This window comes from Halichoerus grypus, chromosome 9 (genome assembly GCF_964656455.1).
Source record: "Halichoerus grypus chromosome 9, mHalGry1.hap1.1, whole genome shotgun sequence".
Lineage (NCBI taxonomy): Eukaryota > Metazoa > Chordata > Mammalia > Carnivora > Phocidae > Halichoerus > Halichoerus grypus.
Window position 1 is genome coordinate 85237952 of NC_135720.1, and position 11967 is coordinate 85249918.

An 11967-nucleotide genomic window follows, 5' to 3' on the forward strand; every position below is an offset into this window, starting at 1 on the left:
CATTAACCTGATACAGTTTGTGTATTCATAAAATATAATAAAACTATTTCCTTTAGAATTTCTGTGATTCTTTATGTTTATCAATTCTTTCCCTTTTACCCATCCCCCAGTGAAATGTAACAAAATATTGATTTAACTGTACACCATTTGTTAAATTTTCAGATAAACATAGAACTTTGGTTTTTATTACATATTTTAATTTTTTCTGACCTTTTTTTTATTTGGATGTGTGTTATGAGTATCTCAAAACTTTTCATGTATATATATATTTTATATGCTGTAAGTCCATTTGACAGTAAAACAGTGATTAATTGGGATTTTACTTTCAGAATCTTTCAGTCCAACCTTTTTTTTCTATCCTGACCTCACGTTTTCACTTGGATTGTCTTCTGACTTAGTGAACTTCTATCTACTCTCAATCCCTTTTGCTAGTCTATACTCCACTCATGTAATTCTTTTTCTTAAAATCATTTGATAAATAATTCCTAATCATATCACAATAAAGTCAAGCTCCTTAGTCTGTATACAGTTAAGATTTACATGTCTATTTTAAATATTCAGTAGTATCAAGACCCTAATCAGAAATCAAAGTTAGCATAATCATGGACAATCAGGAGAAGAAAATAGAGCTATCCTACGACCCAGCAATTGCACTATTGGGTATTTACCCCAAAGATACAAATGTAGTGATCCGAAGAGGCACGTGCACCCCAATGTTTATGGCAGCAATGTCCACAATAGCCAAACTATGGAAAGAGCCAAGATGTCCATCAACAGATGAATGGATGAAGTGGCATTCTAAACAGTCCAATCTTCTGCCAGTTTTTTTTGTCACTAGGCAAACAAAATACTCGCTTTGAAGTTCATTCTCCATGGTACATGAGTTTTCTCAAAGGCTTTCTTTTATATGCATATGTAATATAAGGATTTGTTTTACAAATAAAGTACAAATATAGAGTGTAATTAATTCTAAGTTGATTTCAGGTGAAGGTATAACATGATGATGACTTAATTGTGGCTTAAATCAACACTAAATGTTTTAAAAATATATTTAAAGTAGAAGGTGTGATTTATCGTAGTTAATAACCAAAGTTATCTTAGTGGCAGTCACCATACATTAACAATGACATAACAATCTAAAAGGAAACAAGAAATATATAATATAAAATTTATCAGGTATATTTATAAAGGTTGCTGTTACATGAAAAACAGATTTAATTGCACTTTCTGTTATTTATCTATTTGATGATAAGTAAGAAGTGATGGAGGAAGGGTAGTAGTCTCAGTATTCAAAAGACTTTTGATTTTATTCATGTGCTCCAGATGCCCTTTCTTGGCTCGTTTAATTTTGATCTTTTTTGTGCAGTCGCCTTGTCATCAGAAAAAAATTTTTTATCTAACCCCTATTTTAATTTTTCATTGTTAACAGTACTCTTTAGTTTAATTAGAACTTTTATATGTCCTTTTGAGGAACAACAGTCAGAAGTTTCCTGAACACTTTTGATTTTAGAACACAGTCCTTAAATGAAACATCCAGTGATTGAAATTTACTTTGAAGGTTGAACCAAATTCAAAATACTTAATTATAATTTTTTAAATAACTGCAGAAAGACATCTATAATTCTCCTAGGTATCTGTGATTCAGGTAAACAGCTAGAAGATGGCAGATGGTGAGGTGAGAAGCCCCCTCTGTTTATTCAGTGTGGAATCATCACTTGAATATAAAATATAGGCATGCGCTTATTAACCAAAATCCTTCTGTGGTCATATACCACTTTATATAAATATAAACATAATGACATATACATATAAAGATACCTATAAAGAGTTGTTACATACTCGTATGTATGGATTTGTGGTCTAGTGTCATTTTTCAACAACAAAGCAGAACACTAACAATGACTACCTTTTAATCTTATGTTAGAAGGTTTTCGTCAAATCTACAACCTTTGAAAATGGTAAACATGTAAAATAATGTGATAGGAAAAATAAGGTATATCTATTGTGGTGGGCAAAAGAGTCAGTGACTATAAGCCAATTTCAAATGTCACTGAATGAATTATTAGACCTCTGTGGAAAAATGATTTGATTTGACTTGCTTCTGCCAGCTCAGCCTGTCTTAAAATCCCTGTTCTGGCCCTGAAATTTCTAATTCAGTGAATTTTTGACTCCCAAAGTATCTTTAAGTGTGGCAATGGATAATAGAACTTTTATTTTTTAAGTTTAGAACATTGTAACAATGCTGAGAAGGTTGAATGACTTTTTTCAAATATGTTTATACTTATAAGATGAAGCTCATGTAATACTTAAGCCATGGAACATACTGTTCTTGTTTTTAAAATAATTGTGAATAGGCATTTTTTGCATAAATCCCAGCTTGTCCCTCTCTTCATTTTTGAAAAATTCAAATTGGTTATTTTTATTTAAAGGCATATTACTATTTAGGAGATAGTGTATTACTGAGTTATATACATTCGAATTTCATCAAATCCATTTATATCTGTATTTGTAACTGAACCAATGCACGTTTGCTCCATGGTGAGTCAAAAACTGCACCAGATTGAGTCGTTGCACAAAGACTTTTATTTGTAGCAAATGAGATCATGAGGAATGGCTTCCAAAGCTGTGACTCCCCAAGAAGGGGTGAATGAATACCTTTTGTTTAGGGTTAGGATGAATGAATATTTAGATAAGGAAGCCTTGTCATTGTATGTAGAGATAAGCATAAGGTCATGCATGCACCTTAAGAAAACATGTCTATAGTATAGTAGATGTTATGTAAATGAGGCCGTGGTTCCTCTTTGGGCAGAGATTTTAGTATTATAATGAAGTAAAGGTAATTACTGGTCATTCCAAGGTTACTCCTTGGTCCATCTGCACAGGCACAAGTTAGGGTTTTAGCTCAAATGGTTTGGGTGGTCTGGGCCAGTGCGAGGTCTTGTCAGGGCAGTTGCCATCACCTGAGGGGTGGTTTCCAGTTTCATTTGCCTGAGTTAAGAGATAAGCCAGAAAGAAGAGTTTAAGGAAGAATGTAAAATGGAGATTAGTGAATATAAGCAGGTAGGCAGTAAAGGTCAGGTGTTGGGGTCTAGCTGGTGAAACTTTGACTATAGATACAGAAAAATAATGTCCACTTGAGTAGCTCTTGAGAACTGTATTCTTTATCATGGGTTCAGTTATACCTTGAAGTGGAAAAAAAATTAATGTTAACTGCACTTTGCATGGAGATTTTGGTATATCTCTATTGGTCTTTAGAATGACTCTATAAGGAAATATGGTGATACCTCCATTTTACAAGTGCAGAGTCTAAACAGTTCAGATTTTCCTATTCACATGGCAAAGAAGTAGCCAAATGATACTTGACACTAAGTTTCTTAGAGACCAGAGTCTGGGCTCTTCCTTTACCATACTGGACATTTTAGTTATACTTTCATTTTCAAGATATATGCAAGTATCTTGTTTTGACATCCTTGGAATCTTGTCAGATTTTAGTTAAATAACACTTATTATATGTCTTTTTCATTGTGCCATTTTAGTGAGTATGGAGTAGCATCTCATTGTAGTTTTGATTTGCATTTCCCTGATGACTACTCATGTTGGATATCTTTTGGTGTGCCTGTTGGCCATTTGGATGTCTTCTTTGGAGGAATGTCTATTTAAATCCTTGGTTCATTTTTTGTTTAGTTGGGTTGTCTTTTTTTATTTAGTTGTAAGGGTTCTTTATATACTCTGGATACAAGTCCCTTATCAGATACATGATTTACAATTTGTTTTTCTCATTCTGTAGGTTGTTTTTTTAAAATTTTTTTTGTTTTTTCATTTTCTTGATGATGGTGGTAAAGCCCAATTTTTATCCTCACTTTTCTGAGTTTTGAAAATACCCCATATAGACACAGCCCTTTGGATGTAGCTGTTTATCGACTGCCATGGCGTGAACCAGGAATATATCTATACTTAATACAGATTCTAGATTTCAAATACTTTTTTAGTAGTTTCAAGATTATTATTACTTGTGGTTCTTGCACTCACATCATCAAAAAGTAATACTTTTGAGAACTTGACAGTTCATAATTTTGAAGAGAGGATGGCCATCTTTTTTGATTCATAATTGTAAAACATTTCCATTTTTAGATTTGTTAACACCAATGATCAAATCACTTAATTTTTTTCATTTCCACATGATATTTTTTCTTCCAGACACTTTTGTATACATACTTGCCTTCAGCCTTTGTTCATTTGTTAACCATATCAAATAAATTTTGGTGCACAAATGTAAATGATGAAAGAATATTGTCACATATCTTTCCAGCAAAATGGTATGATCCGAGTTCCTGTTGCATGTTATTGCATGATGAAGTCCTAACTGTAGAATAACTAATTGGATAGAAATACCATATTTCCTTTTTGCCCTTAGAAATGTTTTATTCATTTATCAGTTCTTGGGTTTGAGAAAATTCATTTAGGATATCGTTATCTGTAGGCTCATAGTCTGAGATTTCACTTACACCAATTTTACCATTATTATTGGAAACTAGATTGTTACTATCTGTCTCTTTGCATTCGTTTCCTGGCTTGTTTCTAATATTTATGAAGCATCTTTATCATTTTTCTTCTCTTTGTCATTGTGAGTGAAAAATAAAAGATCTCAATTCTCAAAAAAAAGTGTATTATTTAGCAATATAATTTTTAAATAAAATACCCCTTTTAAAACATTTAGCTTGCTTTGGCAGTCATATTGAATATGAATGCCAGGTACACGGGTACTTTGGAATACTCAGGCTTACCTAATGGAAAAAGTGACAAATTGAATACCGGCATACCTCGTTTTATTGCGCTTCACTGTATTGCACTTTGCAGATACTACATGATTTACAAATTGAAGGTTTGCAGTAACCCTGCATGAACACATCTGTTGGTACCATTTTACAACAGCATTTGTTCAATTCATGTCTCTGTGTCACATTTGGTAATTCTCATAAAATTTCCAACTTTTTCATTATTATTATATTATGGTGATCTGCAATCAGTGATTATGAGTTCCTGAAAGCTCAGGTAATGGTTAGATTTTAGCAATAAAGTATTTTTTTCATTAAGGTATATACATTGTTTATTTAGACATAATGTTATTGCACATTTAATAGACTACAGTTTGGTGTAAACATAACTTTTATATGTACTGGGAAACCAGAAAGTTCATTTGATTCACTTGAGTGCAATATTCACTTTATTGAGGTGATCTGGAACCTAACCTGCAATCTCCAAGGTATGCCTGTAGTTGTATTACTTTGAAGCAAGTTCTATAATAGAGGTGAGAATAAAATATTAGGGGAGCAGAGTATGACTAACAACTTTCCCTGTCTAGGTGTCTCCTCTGCGAGATTGAACTCCCAGCACAGCACTCAGCTATAATGTTGGGTGCTAGTTACCATAGGAGAGGAGAGAAACATTTATTCAGCCACTACTGCTTGAAATCTTTTTGGTTTTTGTTAGGAAGCTTTAAATATTCCTTCTAGACTTTTCTGTTGAGGAAGAGAGCAAAAATTTGAAGGAGGCCCTTGCAGGGATGGGGATCAATAGATTATCATTAGATTGGTGTTCCCAGCTTGTGAAAGGAAGATATTGCCTCTTTATTAAACTGCATGTTTCTCTGCCAGAAAAAAAGATTGCTTTGTCCAGTTGGTATTGAGTAATTCAGAAGTAAATGTTGAAGTATAGTGGAAGGGATTAAAGTAGATAAGATTTAGATTATCTATATACTTATATAACATATTTAAAACTTTACATAACAAGTCTTGTATTTGTATAAACTATAACCTAAAGACTACTTTTCATAAAACCATGTGATAGCCCCCAAAGTAAAATATATTAGAACCCTTGTGTAGTAAACTGGGTTACAGAATTCCCAGCTCAATTTTATGTTTTAAGAGAAAATAGCACTTATTTATTGACACTGAGAAGAGAGTTCATAAAATTAGAAATCAACAGTATATTTTCTTAATCAGCAATAGGATGTGGTATTAGTCTCCTAATTGCATGTGGAATTTCTTTTTTTTTTTTTTTTTTTTAGATTTTATTTATTTATTTGACAGAGAGAGAGATAGCGAGAGCAGGAACACAAGCAGGGGGAATGGGAGAGGGAGAAGCAGGCTTCTTGCCGAGCAGGGAGCCCGATGTGGGACTCGATCCCAGGACCCTGGGATCATGACCTGAGCCGAAGGCAGACGCTTAACGACTGAGCCACCCAGGCGCCCCAATGTGGAATTTCTTGCCATTGTCAACTTTGGTTGAAATATGCAGAAGTCATAATCTTTTTTGTAATTAATAGACTAAAAAGAAGTTGCCTTGTAAGATAAGGATTTTCTTCTGTAATGAGTAAAGGCCCTCTGAAATTTGCAAGGTTAGAATCCTCTATTAGCTGCAGAATATATGATTTCTCAGTTAGATACATTATATTGTGCTGCCCCAGACCCTTCTGAATGGTTTAAATAAACAAGTATTTCCTTAGATATTATTTCTCAGATATATGTCTATATTAGAGGATTTTGTAACCTAATGGAAATAACGTATTTGGATAAAATTAGTATGGAGTCTGACACAAATGTTAAATAACCAGTCTCCACTGTCTCTTTAAAGGTTGAATTTTTTTTGAAAAAGTATATGATTGATTGATTTTCGGTATATGATTTATTTTTAATTCAAGCTTAAATACTAATCTAAATTTCAAACAGTAAGCATATCCATAAATAACAATTTTGTATTTCTTTAGGAGCAGCAACCTTTTCAGGCTAGCATTCTTAAAAAGAAAAAAAAATTAATCTCAAAACACCTCTCAAATTTGAGCTGTCCTGAGAATTGGATTCTTAGAAAAGTACAAGTTAATTATAATCACATCTGATTACTTCATTTTTTTTTTTTCTTATCTTGATCAGGAAAACTTTATCTGTTTTCGTTTAGGACATGTCTGGAACTCCAGTTTAAAATGCTTCTTCTATTTCAAATAAATTGAACTATCCAATATAATTTTTCTTATCCTAAAAGCCAGGATTACATTGGTGGCATTCCTTTTTTTAAATGTCATATTATTTGGTAATTTAATACTATACTAATACTGGAGGAGTGGGCTTTGGAGAAAAACCTAGATTTCAGTCCTATCTCTAACACTTATGGACTGTATGACCTTGGTCTTTAGTTTTGGTTAATAATCTTTTAGATAAATTTTTAATAGTCTATTTCAAGAAAGAAACTATCTCACTCTTGTCCTTTATTTGCTTTATAGATCAGTGTACTGTTACCCGGACATACCTGTTCCTTCACAAGTTCTGGTTCTTTAGTGCCGCGTACTATTTTGGTAACTGGGCCTTTCTTGGGGTAAGTAGTACAGGTATCCTGGGGATGATGTGATCCTTAATTGCCCATTTGTATCACAGTAGTGCCATTGGATTTTAAATTCATTACTTTCTGAATGATCTTAGATTTAAGAAATAACACGTAGTTTATTTAAATTTACAGGTATTCTTGATTGGATTAATTGTATCCTGTTGTAAAGGGAAGAAATCAGTCATTGAAGGAGTAGATGAAGATGATTCAGACATAAGTGATGATGAGCCCTCTGTCTATTCTGTTTGACAGCCTCTGTCTTAGGGGTTTTATAAGGCTGACTGAATGTCTATTATGCATTTTTAAAGTGTTAAACTAACATTAGGATGAACTGACTAGCTTTCATCAAAAATGGGAGCATGGCTATTAAAAAAACTATATTTTTTATGTTATCTGAAGTAACATTGTATCATAGATTAACATTTAAAATTGCTATAATAATTCTATGTAAATATAAAACTGTGGACTTTGTGAGGGAATGTTTGTGGAAATTTTTTTTCTCTAGTGTATAATAGTGTTGAATTGATTAAAAATCTTCCAGAATTAATATTCCCTTTTGTCACTTTTTAAAAACATAATAAATCACTTGTATCTGTGCCTTTGCGTCTCTAGAGTAATGTGGAATTCTAAAGTGTCTATAACTGATTGTCTAAATATAATACAATATAGCTGATAAATAAATGTTACTCCTCTATGCAACTTGTTTTCTATTTTCCACATTAAATCATTAATGCCATTCAAATATATTTCATGAGCAGATCTCAAGCTACTTGGTGCTGTAAGACCATGGCATTCCAAGATGAATTGTATTGTTCAAATATTAATCCTTTAGATATCTTACCACCTGTATAGTATTTAAGGCATATACATTGTTATAGCTAGCTAACCTCAAAATTTGCCTTCCAACATAAATGGGAGTGTTGTCAAGAATAATTGATCTTGAAAAAAAAAATCTTAGTTTAAGATATGTGACATTGGGGTGCCTGGGTGGCTCAATCAGTTAAGCATCCAACTCTTGATCTCAGCTCAGGTCTTGATCTTAGGGTCGTGAGTTCAAGCCCCACATTGGGCTCTTCATCAGGCGTGGAGCCAACTTGTATGTGACATCATATTTTGGCTTTAAAGGTATTTTTTCATTCTAAAGATTTATACTTTTCAAAAGGGGTAAGAAATGCTATATAATATTGATAGGGTATTTTGAACACACTTTGGGTAGTGAGAAATCATTACAAATGGTATTGTAGTTTACTCACATAAGCAAATCAGAACTCATAAAAAGCACAAATTAGAACCCATAAAAAACACATCTTTGAAATAAAATATCATTTACTTTCTGAAAAAGTCTTAGGAATTAACAACCATCTCCTACTTAATTCTTCTTGCCCTTAATTTTTGTATCACTTTACTCTTTTCTGATTCTTTGTCTAGGTATACCTTCATAGCCTTCTGTTTTTATTTTGCATTTTCTTTCTGGACAATCTCCTATACCTTTGGTTTCCATCTATATTATTATATCATATCATATATGTCATATTGTTAATATATCTGTATTATTTTTTCCTAAACTCCAAAGTTAATAACTTACCTGTTAACTAGAAATTACGACTTCAATTACAACTTGAACTCCTCATTTTTCTGGGCATACCAAGCCTCCTTCTCCTTCTATATCATTTTTGTTTTTGTTTGTTTGTTTTTGTTTTTGTTTTTACAAATGGCACCAGCATATACCTCATTGCCTAAACCAGAAATCAAGCAGAGTTTCTTATCTCCTGTATATCCCTAACTCATCAACCAATCAAGTATTTGATTTCTACTTCTTAAGTATCCTTCCATTTGTCCTTTCTTCTCCATTCTTATTGCCAGTCACTGTGTTTTAGATTGAGTTGTGTTCCCTCAAAATTCTCAGGTTGAAGTCCTAACTTCGAGTACCTGAGAGTATGACTTACTTGAAGATGGGGCCTTTAAAGAGGTAATTAGGTAAAAGGAGGCCATTAGGTAGGGCCCTAATCCAGTATGACTGGTGCCCTTCTGAGAAGAGGAGGAGACATCAGGGATGTATACACAAGAGAGAAAAAGACCATATGAGGACACGGAAGGAGGTCATCTGCAAGCCAAAAAGAGAAGCCTCTGGAGAATTAAACCCTGCCAGCATCTTGATCTTGGACTTCCAGCTTCCAGAACTGTGAAAAAATAAATTTCTATTGTTTAAGCCACCCAGTTTGTTGTATTTTGTTATGGCAGCCCTAACAGAGTAATACACACTACTTCTTGAACTTTCTCAGTGGATTTTGTGCCAAGTCCTGACTTCTTGCAGTCTTCCCTTGATAATGAAAATATAAATCGGATTATTTCATTTCTTTCCTGTGAAAAGTTTTCAGTTATTTTAGAATGAAATCCTTTTTTGCCATGTGGTGGATAAAGCCTTTCTGGTGTATTTCTTCCCTGACTATCCTGCTTCCTCTGCTATCGTCACACTGGTTATATGAGCAAAATATCTCAGCATTATCCAAATGGCTCTGATTTCTCACATCCCCTGTCTGTTGAACTGTTCCTTTTTCCTATGATACCCTTCCCTTCCTTTTGTCTAAGAAAATCCTTATTCTTGGAATCTCAGCTTTAACATTATCTCCTCCAGTACCTCTCCCCTAAGTCTCCCAGGCAATTAGGTGGTTTAAAAGTCTTTACTCACATGGCACCCTGTACAGTGTGTTGTGATTTATTGCTTTCATGTCTCCTGCCTCTGGACAGTAAGTCCTTGAATACCCCTCTGGGTTTGTCATCCTTGGTGCCTAGAATAGTTCTTTGCACATGGAGAGCACACAGTTGATATGTGAATTTGCTAGTTATAAGCTCTAAGTCTGAATATATGGATTAAGCCTATATAAACTGCATTAGCTTAAGGGGAATGTATATTTAGCCTATTTTTAAGATTTATTTTTTATTTATTTTGAAAATATTGCTGTATTTGTCTTGAATACTACATATACATTTTCCTACTGCTAGGAATATTTTTTTTTTTATTTGTGTCAGACCAACCTCTTAGCTTTTTATTTGGCTAGTTGTATTTTTTAAATATGTTTTTCTTCTTAGAGTCTATACATTTGCTTCTTGCCTATTTAGAAATTTACTTTTGCTCTAACAAAGTTTTTTTTCCCCCCTATCAGTCATGGAATGGCTTTAACTTTATATTTTATGAAGTTGACTTAAGTGTTGTGACTTCACTAACGAAGGACATATTTTCTTGGAAGTCCTCTGAAAATGCCTAGTTTAGAGATCATCCATAGTGATCACTTTCTAAAAGGTCAAGGCCCTCTTATTCCATGCAAACTTCAAGCAAGTAATTAATTTGTTCAGCCATGCAACAAGGTACTGGCAAAATAAGGACCCTGGGACTGACTTCTGTCTCAGTGCCACTCTACCAAAGGAAATGAAAATGCATATTGTATTTTTTTTTAAAGTAAAAGGGAAAAAAGCAGGAGCTCCAGGAAAAACAACAAGCAATACAAGAAAAGAATGTTTCAATGTATACTACTGAGCTCTTCAGTGAATGATAGCTACAGTAATATACTGTTTTAGAATTAATCCATAGAACATAGTAGACATTGATTATAACACTGAATGTAAATATCAACCTTCACAATGTAAAAAGACAGCTGTTAAGAATTGGAAGGTTGAAAGAGCTGGTGGAAGAAGACCTAACGAGAGAGAGGGTATTAATATCCTTACTTCACAGGAGAGTGGTAAAGGGGGGACATGAAGAAAAATTGAGACACTGTCTCTGGGAGAGGGAGCAAAGAGGAAAGGTCTGAGCATATTAAAGTTATAAAGATAAAAAAAGTTATAAAGATAAAGGTAACCAACAAAGCATCATTAAATACTAATAATTTGGTGGCTGGGGGAAGAAAAGAAAGCAAGGGGAAACTGTCTCAAGCAGGCAAAATTCTCTTTTACCATGGGAAGTCAGTAGATATTTAAGATGGATAAACTTAGAAATAGCAGTATATTAAAATATAACAAAAGATTAAAACAAGTATTATTTAAAAGAGAAATCTTATCAGAAGATAAAATAATCATTGCAATTATACGTAAATATATCTTTGAATTTCCTGGCAGCAAAGACAAAAAGACTACAATGGATGATGAAGTTTTTACATTTAATAAAAGGAAGCACTTAATTTTTCCTAGAGACAATTTTTCTGGCACCAAAACTTAGAAGGAAGTTACATTGTGAGTTCTTATGTGAAGAATGTTAACAATAAACAAATGTCTTTACTAAAATTTAAATAGAAAGGCATATGCAAGCATACAGAATTTGGGAACAACAGGAAGAAATAGGGTTGGCTACCAAGAAGCCTCAAAATGAATTAGCTATGTGTACATCATTTATTCATTCCACTCAGCAAATATCCAAGCTCCTACATATTCCAGGCATTGGATGACAGCTACTGATTTTCTAGGATTGAAGAAGATAGTCCCCATCCTTTCAGAACTTGGTCTAGGAAGTTGTAGCTGAGTGGTTCTTGGCAATAACTGGACCTTATCAATATTTACTAAGATTGTATGTATCTATTATGAATATATTTTAAAAAT

General features: G+C 33.3%; 1 protein-coding gene across 1 annotated transcript in view; it reads left to right on the forward strand.

Moving 5' to 3' along the window:
* Positions 1 to 9590, forward strand: part of LMBRD1 (LMBR1 domain containing 1) — a 129614-nt gene extending 120024 nt beyond the window's left edge. Inside the window, exons 15-16 of the mRNA XM_036072669.2 lie at positions 7277 to 7368; positions 7510 to 9590. Coding sequence (XP_035928562.1) covers positions 7277 to 7368; positions 7510 to 7626 — 209 coding nt within the window. The 3' untranslated portion in view covers positions 7627 to 9590. The remainder of the gene's footprint in view (positions 1 to 7276; positions 7369 to 7509) is intronic.
* Positions 9591 to 11967: the final 2377 nt, after the last annotated feature.